The sequence below is a fragment of the Erythrolamprus reginae genome, chromosome 6, assembly GCF_031021105.1.
Source record: "Erythrolamprus reginae isolate rEryReg1 chromosome 6, rEryReg1.hap1, whole genome shotgun sequence".
In the NCBI taxonomy this organism is placed as follows: Eukaryota; Metazoa; Chordata; class Lepidosauria; order Squamata; family Dipsadidae; genus Erythrolamprus; species Erythrolamprus reginae.
Window position 1 is genome coordinate 89,023,868 of NC_091955.1, and position 13,730 is coordinate 89,037,597.

The following is a 13,730-nucleotide window of genomic DNA, read 5'->3' on the forward strand; positions in this document are numbered from 1 at the left end:
AATCAATGTAAAAACAAATAATGTGTGCGATTGGGGAAACCACAGGGAGGGTAGAGGCCTTGTTTCCTCCCAGGAGATTCCTAGAGAGGCCCCATGGAGGCTTCTCCCCACCTTTTCTGGCCTTGTTTCCTCCCAGGAGATTCCTAGAGAGGCCCCACGGAGGCTTCTCCCTGCCTTTTCTGGTTACAGTTTCAGAGGCTCAGGTTTGTAAGTGGAAAACGGTTCTTGAGAAGAGGCAAAAAAATCTTGAACACTCGGTTCTTATCTAGAAAAGTTCTTAAGTAGAGGCGTTCTTAGGTAGAGGTACCACTGTACACTTAAAGATCTAGTGTTTGCTAGGTCAGTTTCAAATTCCTTGTGTGTCCAATCACACTTGACCAATAAATAATGTAGAAAGTCAAGTCAAACAAGCTTCACTTACTGTCCCATGATGAAGTGCGGTGTCACCGAAAGAAAGGCTCCCAAGGTCATAATGAGAGAACCTATTGCAATCACCTTTGGGCGGTGAATGTGTGGTCCAAGGTAGCTCACCAGAACCATTACCAAGAGGTTTCCTGAATCAGAAGAAGAGATATGAACAATCTTCTGGGTGGGGGGGAAGGACTTCCTATGGCCAAGCTATAACTAGGGTGGGCTACTGCCCAGATGGGGGAGAACATAGTGTGGTAGCAAAAATGGAGCTCCACCCCAGAGTACCCAATTTGCACTGAATGATGTTGAAAGAAAATGCATAAGTCACGCCCACAGTGTGATAGTGAAAATTTTAGTAGCCCTTCACTGGCTATAACCTCTGCGCCCCAGAATGAGCCGACCTACCTATCTCGAAGCTTCCATCAATCAAGCCAACCACCGAAGACGAGATCTCGAACCTCCGCTCGATTTGAGTCATCATGCTCTTCATGTAGCTTCCTGAAAAAGCTTTGGCAAAAAAAGAAAACGCCAGTGCTCCAAGAAATATCTATGATGGAAACAGAGATAAAATGGTGAGCTGGCAAAGGAGGCATTGCTAGAAAGTTGTTTAGAGGCATTTCGTAACTCTAATGTTGTAGAGCAGGGGTGTTGGTTATATATATATATATACATACTGTACATACATACTTATTTTATTTTATTTTATTTTATTTTATTTTATTTTATTTTATTTTATTTTATTTTATTTTATTTTATTTTATTTTATTTTATTTTATTTTATTTTATTTTATTTTATTTTATTTTATTTTATTTTATTTTATTTTATTTTATTTTATTTTATTTTATTTTATTTTATTTTATTTTATTTTATTTTATTTTATTTTATTTTATTTTATTTTATTTTTGTTTGTTTTGTTTTGTTTGTTTTGTTTTTTTATTTATTTATTTATTATTTATTTTTTTATTTATTTTTTTTATTTATTTATTTATCTATCCGATTTTTATGCCGCCCTTCTCCTTAGACTCAGGGCGGCTTACAACATGTTAGCAATGCCACTTTTTTAACAGAGCCAGCCTATTGCCCCCCACAATCCGGGTCCTCATTTTACCCACCTCGGAAGGATGGAAGGCTGAGTCAACCTTGAGCCGGTGATGAGATTTGAACCGCTGACCTTCAGATCTACAGTCAGCTTCAGTGGCCTGCAGTACAGCACTCTACCTGCTGCGCCACCCCGGCTCTCTTATATCACCTATAAAGCTCTGCATGGCTTAAGGCCAGACTATTTATGGCCTACTGCCTACTGCCACATACCTCCCAGCAACTGATTATTGCCCACAGGGTTGGCATTCCACCCGGTCCCATCGACTAGACCAGGGGTAGGCAAAGTTCTATGACTTGTGGACTTCAGATCCCAGAATTCCTGAGCCAATCATGCTAGCTCAGGAATTCTGGGAGTTGAAGTTCACATGTCATAGAAGAGCCAATTCCTCCTACCTCTGGACTAGACAACACTCCCCAAACTAGGAAACTACAAAACAGATTTTCCTAGAACGATCATATAGGTTGGACTGATATCACAGATAGTCCTCAACGTACAACCACCACTGACCTCATCATTATGATTATCAGTCATGATGGCCATTTAAGCAGGACTTCAGTGGACCGGGCCTGATCTTACAACCTTTTTTGGGGGGTGGGGACTGTCATTAAGTGAGGGCAGCAGTCATAAAGAAAATTCACTGCTCCTGAAGCAAAGAGCACAGTCATTAATCCCATGAATCCCAGTGACTGGTCAGGTCCCACAGAGTCAACCTTCTCCAGGTTCCGTCAACTAGACAATGTCATTTGGCAGGGCCTAGCAGAAGAGCCTTCTCTGTGGGGGGCCCGGACCTCTGGAATCAGCTCCCCCTGGAGATTTGTACTGCCCCCACCTTCCTTCCCTTCCGTAAGAGTCTGAACACTCGTCTATGCCACCAGGCTTAGGGCCTGACCAATGAATGTGTTGAGCGAATGGAACGATTGTTTTTAATGGGTTTTTTGGGTTTTAGATTTTTAATTAATTAATTGGATCCAAAATATTGTATGTTGTTTATTATGTGTTGTGAGACGCCCCAAGTCCTCAGAGAAGGGTGGCATAGAAATCCAATTAATAAAATCGAATAATTTTTTTTTAAAAAAAATTAAGGGAATCCATTGTCCACAATGGATTTTTTTTTTTTTGGCAAATGCCCACTTCCAGCAAAGTATGTGCTAAATCACAGTCATGTTGCATGAATGCTTCAAAAAAGGCTGTTAAATGTGAACCATCACCATCAAAATTCAATTACGTGAATGTAGGAGGGGAGCTTTGTCATTAGGACTTGTAATATGGGTTAGTTAGTTAGTTAGTTAGTTAGTTCGTTAGTTCGTTCGTTCGGTCCTTCGTTCGTTCGTTCGTTCGTTAGTTAGTTAGTTAGTTAGTTAGTTAGTTAGTTAGTTAGTTAGTTAGTTAGTTAGTTAGGAAAGGCACTAATAGATTTTGGACTTTTTGCTACTGTTCCATTTTACCCTGCGATTGTTTAAGCCTGAGTCGTATGAATATTTTCCAACTTGCCAAGGAAAGTGACCGAGCGATTGTTTTTAGCTTTGAAACGGAAAGAGTGTGTAGCCTTCACTGGATGTAACCAGTGAGGATTTCTTGCAGAGAAAATGGGAAGCTATTTAATTTCAGAAGAGAAAGAAGAGAAGCCTTTGTGGGATGCAGCTCAGTAGTTCACTGAAGCGAAAACTGGAGGGAGAGAGGAAGGAGGAAAGCTATTACCTTTAATTTGGAAATAGAGAGAGATGCCACCTTCACAGGATGGAGTCCAAAGGTTTTATCCAGGACAAACGGATTTTCTTTCGCTTGCTGTGAGGCTGTTTTTCCATCCATGGTGTTGATCTAAACTGAGAACAGAGATTTCTGTTGGGTGGTCAAAATGCAACCAAAATTTCTAGATTCCAACTCCTTCCAACTTTGTTGTTCTGCTCTTCTGCTCTTCAGTTATTCCGACTGGGAATTTCTGCCCTACAGGCTTAATTCTAAACTCAAAAGTTCATCCTACCATCTCAAATACCATGACAAAAACTCAGTCTTCTCCTAAGCCCTTTCAACACCTATTCTTTTTTTGCTTTCAACACCTATTCTTTAAAAAAAAAAAAAAATCCTCAACCTCCTTCTCCTAGGCTTAAGTGACATTAGTTCACAAACAGAACCATGTTGTAACTTTCAAGAGGGAGGAGAGATAGTCCTGATTTGTAAATACAGGTACTGTAAAGATTGAAAGCTGCTCTTTTATATGCTGTGTGTAGATAGATAGATTAGATAGATGGATGGATGGATGGATGGATGGATGGATGGATGGATGGATGGATGGATAGATAGATAGATAGATAGATAGATAGATAGACAGATAGACAGATAGACAGATAGACAGATTTCACTCTGTATCATTTAATGTTTTTCAATTACTTACATGAAAAAATTTAATAAAAGTTATTTTAAAGTTTTAAAGTTTTTAAAAGTATTTTAAAGTTATTTTAAAAAGGCACTAATCCGCATGTAGACTTTAGTCATATTGTTCAACAGGTTTATTTTAAGTACAAAATCAGGAAGGTGACTTCATGTCTTCTAATCAGAACCACAGTATAACAAGCAGGTACACAGAGAAAAAATTATATTTATCCGACAGGGAAAAAAATATAGCCCCTCCCTAGTAAAAAACTGAAGGGATCAGATCCTGTGGCCTAGAGATTAATTCTCTGCCTTACAAGGCAGAAGCCCCAGGATCAAATCCCAGTAAGGGTATGGCTAGCTGATGAGGCCAGAATAAGACTGAAATAGCACTATTCTACTCCCCTTTAATTTAAAAATTCAGCAAAAACATGTGAGATAGATAGATAGATAGATAGATAGATAGAGAGAGAGAGAGAGAGAGAGAGAGAGAGAGAGAGATAGATAGATAGATAGATAGATAGATAGATAGATAGATAGATAGATAGATAGATAGATAGATGGCAAATGAATAGCTAAGATATTCCAAGGTCACCCAGGTAATAATTCAAGGAATTCAGTGGACAGTGGATAGACAGTTAATGCTGCCACATTCCTAATGCCTTAAGCTCTATCCTCTATCCTACTAAGTTTTTGCATACATATAGGTCGGAAAGATATAAATGTAATTCCTAAGAATTCACCATGATTGATCTTCTGTCTAAAGTTGCAAAAATGTCAGTTCGCATTTTGTATCTTTACCTCCCTCCCTCCCTCCCCATTCCACCTCATCTCATCCAGAGGTGAAATTCAATTTTTTTCCATACCAGTTCTGTGGGTGTGGCTTTCTGCGCATGGCATGCGCAGAAGCAAAAACATGCTGTGATGCGCGCATGTGCACGGAGAAGAAGTGAAACTGCACACAGTGAACAGGTAACAGTGGGAATTGGAATCCGCTCCTGTCAGCTCCAGGAGGATGGGATTGAGACATGGCACTTGGGACATAATAAAATTAGCCCTCTACCATCTAGCAGCAGGACTCACCACAGGGCACAGCTGGGGTGATTACATCATCCAGCAAGATTCAACCAAGCTTGGGACTCAAAAGACAACCTATAAAGTTACCCCTGCAGGGCCCCATGGGAGTCTTTCAACCAATCAGACCACAAGCTCAAATTTAAAGCCCAACAGAGGGTATAAATCTCTCTCTCTCCCTCTCCCTATCCCCCCACACACACTTCCCCCCCCCCCCAGGACCTCAAACCACATGGTCCTGTCCACCATTAAAAACCATCTTTCCAAACAGGCCCACTTGGAACTGCACCCAAATGGACATTTCTCCCAACAGAAGCCAAGTAGAATCCATCCTAATGAGAGACCATTAAGAAGACACAGAAACGAAGGCCACACCAGGAAATTTTTTGGGGGGGGGTTGGGGATAACACCCTATCTTGGAAAAGACAATTACAGACCATTTCTAAGAAGACTCCATGAACATGTCTCTTAAATCACAGGGAGGCAAATGTAATTATTGTTTTATTATTGTTGTGAGACACCCCGAGTCTGCGGAGAGGGGCGGCATACAAATCTAATAAATAATAACAACAACAAACAACAACAAACAACAAACAAACAACAAACACAATAATAATTTGAAGGAAACTTCAAAAGTTTTGCAGCTTGATAGCACAATTCTACATCTGTCTCCTCAAGGGGCGGGAAAAAACTATATAAAATGCTGACTTCAATTCTGACCGAAAAGTGGATTACAGAATGGGCTATAAAAATTCCTGTTCAAATTCCATGCTTTCATAAAAATATTTTCATACACCCTTTTTCTGCAACCCTCAAACAGCCGAAAAATTCAGTGAGGCTTACTTTTTTCATAAGAGTGAGCAAAGGCAGCTGTCCATCAACACACCTCACTGTTGGAATCCCAAGGTGAAAAGTAACCCCAATCCCAGATAGAACCTCCTTCTCACCAGCTCCCTGTGTTAGCTAATCCAGGATTAATTTTAGGAGTCTCTTTCTCCCTCCCTTCTTTCTCTCTCTCTCTCTCTCTCTCCACCCAGACAATCCCAATGTTTATCTCTTCTGTAAACTCCTCCTGGATACCAAAAGGTTCAACCTTCCATCTTGGGGCCCTGAGCCAATGGCCACATCAGATTAAACAAGTATTTAACACATAGCTCACATCAAACAATATGCAAACGCCGTGGAATGTGTTTGGGCCAACCTGGGTTGCTAAACCGAGCCAAGACTCTGTGCTTTATCTTGGCCTGACAATCCATCTTCTGACCTCCATAGATAAAGGCAGAACATTGTCGTCAGGTTTCGGGCTCCTCCCGAGCCTTCGGAGTTGCAGAGACATTTCGTTCTGTTTCTGCTCCTATCCAAAGACACGGGAGGAAAGACGTTTTGGTTAAAGGTGGGTAAAAGCGGAGCAGGTGACCACCAAGAAGGGTAAGGTTTCCTTCCTAGGAGATGATTGAATTAATGTTGGGCTAAAGACGGCTGCCTTTATTTTTCAAAAATTATCTTCGCCTCGAGAGAGACTTACTGTATTTTTCAGAGTATAAGACACACATTTCTCCCCCCCCCCCCAAAGAGGGTGGAAATCAGTGATGGGCTTCTACACGTACGGTCAGGTATGCAGAAACAGTAGGAAAAATTTGATTTTTTTTTCTATTTTTCCCCTTTCTGGGCTCTAGGTATGTTTTTCCTATTGCAGTAAATGAGGTTGAATGTGTATAATATTAGAAGAGCTGTGTGTGTGTACTATATAAACATACAGTTTATATTTATTTATTTATTTATTTATTTATTCATTTATTCATTCATTCATTTATTTATTCATTTGTCCAATACACAATACATATGGAAGAGAATAGACATGAAGTAATATATATAAAGATAATATGTAAAAATAGAGGAGAAGATATATGAAAGGAAGAAAATATATATGATATATGAGATAAAGGAAAGGCATATAGTAGATAATGTATATTTTAAAAGCTCCCAACATTTTATATAGTTCCATGGCCCAAGGAAGCGATTAATTTTCTAGGAAATGTATCAATAAAAGTGAAAAGGATGAATAAAGGGACGAAAAACAAATTAAGGGGGGAATAAAATGTCTCCTAAATTTTTTTTTAAAAGTGCCCCATCTACATTATATTGTCCATATGACCAGTGATGGGCTCCTATAGGTACGCAGGTACATAGAACAGGTAGAAAAAATTTGTTCAGGTATGCAGAACCAGTAGAAAACGTCTGATTTTTTTTTTTCATTTTTTCCCTTCTGGGCTCTGGGTTTGTTTTTCCTATCACAGTAAATAAGGTTGAATGTGTATAATTTTAGGAGGGCTGTGCATGCGTATGTGTGTCTACATACACATACAGTTTATATAATAGATAATGTATATTTTTGTGTTCCTGTGTGTAATATGTATGTACACACATGGCATATATACATAGAATTAAACAGTATATTTTGGATGTTCAGTAATAGTAAATAGAGAGGGAAATTGTATCTCTTTGAGGCAAGGAGAGGCCAGGCACCCTAACCCTAACCCTTGATGTGAGTGTCGTCAAGTCGGCCATCTTTAAGCCAGTCACATGACCTTTAAGACACCCCCGGTCACATGATCATCAAGCCACTCTCACCTGGTCACATGTCCAGTAAGCCACACCCACAAAATAAGCCATGCCCACAGTGTGTTAGTACAAAAGTTTGCAGCCCTTCACAGCCCTGGCGCGTTTTATATACCGAATACAGCCATTTTTGACCTCCTGAAGCCCTGCCTCCACATCCAGTTTTTGCGGAAAATGGGCTCATAGCTTCTTCCCCCTTCACTGCTTGACCTCCTGCTCCATTGTGGCCACACAAAGCAGAAGAAGTGGTCCAGAGGCCCCATCCCACATGGGCTCCTCTTGTACATGGCTGTTGGTGCTGCCACTGCCAGGCAGGTGTTGGGGCATTGATGGCCTAGCTGCAGCGGCCCTGAGGTAAACTGGTGCGGGGTGCGTGGGGCAGCTTCTCCACCACCCCACCTCACCTCATGGCCCTGGCACCATGAGCAACCAGACAGAATGGCTGGCCGGCTTGCTGGCTGGCTGCGTGGGCTCTTAAGTAGGCCATATTTTGGGAGTAGGCCTTATATTAAGTGCCAACATAAAAATATGCTGCTAAACAGTTGGTATGGATGGGTGTAGACACGAATTTGAGTCCCGATTAGATGATAAATGCAAGCATTGTAGCATACAATTGTAGTATGTTAACAGCACACTCAACAAGAACTGAGGTAAATTCTGCCTGACACCTGGCTTTTATAGCCAGCTGTCAAAACATTCAACCAATCAACTGTTGCTAACTTCCTGCTCCTAAAGCGGCTTCTATCTATCTATCTATATATCTATCTATCTATCTATCTATCTATCTATCTATCTATCTATCCATCCATCCATCCATCCATCCATCCATCCATCCATCCACCCACCCACCCACCCACCTATCTAATCTATCTATCTATCTATCTATCTATCTATCTATCTATCTATCTATCTATCTATCTATCTTTCTATCTATCTATCTATCTATCTATCTTTCTTTCTTTCTTTCTTTCTATCTATCTATCTATCTTCCTTCCTTCCTTCCTTCCTATATATCTATCTATCTATCTATCTTTCTATCTATCTATCTATCTATCTATCTATCTATCTATCTACCTACCTACCTACCTACCTACCTACCTACCTACCTACCTATCCAATCTATCTACCTACCTACCTACCTACCTTTCTTTCTTTCTTTCTATCTATCTATCTATCTATCTATCTATCTATCTTTCTTTCTATCTATCTATCTATCTATCTTTCTTTCTTTCTATCTATCTAACTATCTATCTATCTATCTATCTATCTTTCTTTCTATCTATCTATCAATCTATCAATCTATCAATCTATCAATCTATCTATCTATCTATCTATCTATCTTTCTTTCTATCTATCTATCTATCTATCTTTCTTTCTTTCTTTCTATCTAACTATCTATCTTTCTTTCTTTCTTTCTATCTATCTATCTATCTATCTTTCTTTCTATCTATTTATTTATCTATCTATCTATCTATCTATCTATCTATCTATCTACCATCCCTATCCATCCATCCTCCCACCCACCAGCTGGCACTGTTTAGCTGACAGAATCCAGGGAAGACCAACCCTGTGGGCCCTCGTCAGTCGATTTGATAAAGCTATCAAATGTATGGGCTGCATATCTTACCACAGAGTAACTCTGGACCGATATACTGTATGATGTCACCATATCCATGAAAAGTGTCAGAGCAGTCTCACAATGGCATAACACTGTTTACATCACCTCAGGCTCTCCAAATAACCCCCAAACCCCATTAATCCCTAAATTCTATGAAGTCCCCAATTTCATTTTTAAAATGGCTTCACAGCCCATTGCCAGGGGGGCAAATATGACCTATGCCCTATTTTGAGCAAACTTGACAAGTTTCAATCATTTTCCAGAACGTTCACTTTCACAATACGAGATAAATCCACACAGGAGGTATAAGGTCTAACATTAAAAGTAGGAGTATGCAATTTCCATAGCCAGCAGATATACTGTATACAGTGGTACCTTCGACTTATGAACTTAATTTGTTCCGTGACCAGGTTCTTAAGTAGAAAAGTTTGTAAGTAGAAGCAATTTTTCCCACAGGAATCAATGTAAAAGCAAATAATGCATGCGATTGGGGAAACCACAGGGAGGGTGGAGGCCCTGTTTCTCTCAGGAGATTCCTATTGAGGCCCCTGGAGGCTTCTCCCGCCTTTTCTGGCCCTGTTTCCTCCCAGGAGATTCCTAGAGAGGCCCCACGGAAGCTTCTCTCTGCCTTTTCCAGTTACAGTTTTGGAGGCTCAGGTTTGTAACTGGAAAATGGTTCTTGAGAAGAGGCAAAAAAAATCTTGAACACGTGGTTCTTAACTAGAAAAGTAGAGGCATTCTTAGGTAGAGGTACCACTGTACTTCTTTATGCATTAAAGGCTCCTGATTCGCTTGTGCCTGTGAGTTGTTGGAGAGCCAGTCGTGAAGAGGCCCACCTGCCTGGACATCTCCATCTAGGTTCTTTTACCTTCTGTGTATGTGCAAAGAATTCTGTGCATGTGCAGAAGGTAAAAGAACCCAATGGCAGTGTCCGTGCAGGGGAGGGCAGAGCCTCACACTCCCTTCACGACTGGCTCTCCGACGACAGATGTGCACGAGAGAACCGAGAACATTTCACCCCTGGTTAAAACCCATGATTTTTTAAAAACATCTTAAAATCTGTCCATTCAAGGCACTGCTGCCAACAGGCAATATTTCCCAGGGTCACAGTTGAAACATAGAAACATAGAAGATTGACGGCAGAAAAAGACCTCATGGTCCATCTAGTCTGCCCTTCCTGTATTTTATCTTAGCAAGGATATATGTTTATCCCAGGCATGTTTAAATTCAGTTCCTGTGGATTTACCAACCACGTCTGCTGGAAGTTTGTTCCAAGCATCTACTACTCTTTCTGTAAAATAATATTTTATCACATTGCTTTTGATCTTTCCCCCAACTAACCTCAGATTGCGCCCCCTTGTTCTTGTGTTCACATTCCTATTAAAAACACTTCCCTCCTGAACCTTATTTAACCCTTTAACATATTTAAATGTTTCGATCGTGTCCCCCCCTTTCCCTTCTGTCCTCCAGACTATACAGATTGAGTTCATGATAAGTTTTATGCTTAAGACCTTCCACCAATCTGGTAGCCCGTCTTTGGACCCGTTCAATTTTATCAATATCTTTTTGTAGGTGAGGTCTCCAGAACTGAACACAGTATTCTAAATGGAATCTCAACAGCGTTCTATACAGCGGGGTCACAATTCACAATTGCAACCAAGAAATCCTCCACACACACACACAAACACACCCCTTTTTTTTTTGCCATCTCCAATTCCCCCTCGGGTTAAAAACACGGCTACAGGTGGAATTTACTTCCTGAAAACAAGTTGATATGAGGAGTCCGCAATGTGAAACAAGATTTTCTCCGCTATATAAGTACCAACCATCCAAGTCTTTAAGAAGAAGTCATAGCCCCTGGAATGGTGCAGAAGGTCTTACACTATGTTTCCATTATGAAACACAGGCAGGTTTCAGTTAGGCAGAGAAAGGCAGGTTATAAATGTCATAGCTACTGAAACTTACCCGTTAGAATCAAGAACAATTTTCATTTAGACTCAGATCTCTTGATTTCAGTGGTCCAACTCCAAAGTGGTCCGACCTCTCCAGGTTCCTAAGAGGACAGTAAGGGGCGTACGTAAGTGCACTGATGTGCCTAACGTCCCCTGTCCAATTACCTTTCCTTTTCTCATATATCCTATGTATTCTCTCCCTCTCATCCACTCCTCTTATTTTTTACTTACTATCCCTATATATACTACTTAATGTCTATTTCATTCCATATGTGTTGTATATTGGGCAAAGAATAAATAAATAAATAAAATAAAATCCAACCGTCCCTCCTATTTATTATTAACTAATGTTGCAGTTGCGAGACTGCAGAAGCTAAAAGACAGACAGACACAAACACACACAATAAAATAAATAGATAAAGCTAAGAAACTTTACAGCCGTTCCTGAACCTACTAAAAAGCAGATTTGTTTTTCCTTAGTAATGCCAAAAAGATCACTTTACATGCCCTCGTTTCCTCATTCATTAAACACTACTTCTTTAGTTCTAGAATTATTTTGGGGTGGGGGAGGTGGATTTCTCGCACAAGATCTTCCCTGGGGGTTAAAGGATTCCCACCAAGCACCCTGCTGAGGAAGGTAGGGCAGAGCTGAGGAAGTGATCCCAACCGAAAAAAAGGGGAAAACTTACTTTTCGGTCTGGCAGGTCTGAACTCTTCAATCCCCCGAGGCAAGGGGCCAAATCATGTGAGCCTTTCAGGGATCAGCCTCCTTTGGAAGGTGGAGAATCAGTGTGGGGCATTGCATAACTTTTCCCTTGCTGTTTTTTCCCCCCCTCCAACTTATTTCCCTCCTTTCCAGAGAGCAAACCAAAAGGGCAGGTTTCTAAAGTGAATTGAGATGGCTTGCATTGTTAATAAACGGGCACCTTGCCTGCGATTGCATTCAGGTCTTTGCTTGTAAAAAGTTGACTTCTTTAGCAGAACGAAAATGCACTCATTTCCCTGGCTGTTCTTTCCACGCTAGTGGTAACAATTGCCTGAAAGAATTGCACTTTATGAAGAACATGTGAGCATCTATCTGGACTAGGGTTCCTCCTTGACTTTCAGATGCTGGGAACGTCAACGCCCAAATCTTTCAACTGCATTTCGGACATAAGCACTCTTGAAAACGTCCAGAGATACTTTACTAGAAGAGCCCTTGACTTCTGGAACCCACACTGCATTTCGGACATAAACACTCTAGAAAACGTCCAGAGATACTTTACTAGAAGAGCCCTTGACTTCTGGAACCCACACTGCATTTCGGACATATACACTCTAGAAAACGTCCAGAGATACTTGACTAGAAGAGCCCTTCTCACTTCTCCACTCAGAACAGTATACCTTATGCAACTAGACTTACAATCCTAAGTTTAGAAAGCTTAGAACTACATACGCCTGGTGCACCAGTTGCGACCCTATTTGGACCGGGAGTCACTACTCACAGTCGCTCATGCCCTCATCACATCGAGGCTCGACTACTGTAACGCTCTCTACATGGGGCTACCTTTGAAAAGTGTTCGGAAACTTCAGATTGTGCAGAATGCAGCTGCAAGAGCAATCATGGGCTTTCCCAAAAATGCCCATGTTACTCCAACACTCCGCAGTCTGCATTGGTTGCCGATCAGTTTCCGGTCACAATTCAAAGTGTTGGTTATGACCTATAAAGCCCTTCATGGCACCGGACCAGATTACCTCAAGGACCGCCTTCTGCTGCACGAATCCCAGCGATCAGTTAGGTCCCACAGAGTGGGTCTTCTCCGGGTCCGGTCAACCAAACAATGTCGCTTGGCGGGGACCCAGAGGAAGATCCTTCTCTGTGGCGGCCCCGACCCTTTGGAACCAACTCCCCCCAGAGATTAGAATTGCCCCCACCCTCCTTGCCTTTCGTAAACTACTTAAAACCCACCTCTGCCGCCAGACATGGGGGAACTAAGATACACTTTCCCCCTAGGCCTTTACAATTTTATGTATGGTATGTTTGTGTGTATGATTGGTTTTTATATAATGGGTTTTTAACTGTTTTTTAGTATTGGATTTTGTTGTACTGTTTTACTGCTGTTGTTAGCCGCCCCGAGTCTGCGGAGAGGGGCGGCATACAAATCCAATAAATAATAATAATCATCATCATCATCATCATCATCATCATCATCATCTAAAGCTTAGAGCCACACGACTTAAGCATAGCCCCCCAAAAATCATCTGCTACAACGTCAACGACAGCCCTGTCCTTCCTGTCAACGACTACTTCGGCTTCAACCACAACAATACGCGAGCCCACAACAGATACAAATTTAAAGTAAACCGCACCAAACTCAACTGCAGGAAATACAACTTTAGTAACTGAGTAGTTGATGCATGGAACTCACTATCTGACTCTGTAGTATCATCACCTAACCCCCAAAACTTTACCCTTAGACTATCCACTGTTGACCTCTCACGATTCCTAAGAGGTCAGTAAGGGGCGTGCATAAGTGCACCAGAGTGCCTTCCGTCCCCTGTCCTAATGTTTCTCTTTTGCTAGTATCATTGTATATAAATATT

At 41.0% G+C, this 13,730-nt stretch overlaps 1 protein-coding gene across 3 annotated transcripts in view; it reads right to left on the minus strand.

Annotated features, from left to right (window-relative positions):
• Positions 1-11,872, minus strand: part of LOC139168732 (solute carrier organic anion transporter family member 1C1-like) — a 35,918-nt gene extending 24,046 nt beyond the window's left edge. For 2 of the 3 annotated variants that reach the window (XM_070754329.1, XM_070754327.1), the window contains exons 1-5: positions 11,733-11,808; positions 11,161-11,248; positions 3,213-3,337; positions 817-958; positions 422-554 (exon numbers count right to left, since the gene is read on the minus strand). In XM_070754329.1, coding sequence (XP_070610430.1) covers positions 422-554; positions 817-958; positions 3,213-3,323 — 386 coding nt within the window. In that variant the 5' untranslated portion in view covers positions 3,324-3,337; positions 11,161-11,248; positions 11,733-11,808. Of the gene's footprint in view, positions 1-421; positions 555-816; positions 959-3,212; positions 3,338-11,160; positions 11,249-11,732; positions 11,809-11,836 lie in introns of those variants that run through there. The other variant, XM_070754328.1, reaches the window with a different exon arrangement.
• Between the last annotated feature and the right edge of the window lie 1,858 nt (positions 11,873-13,730).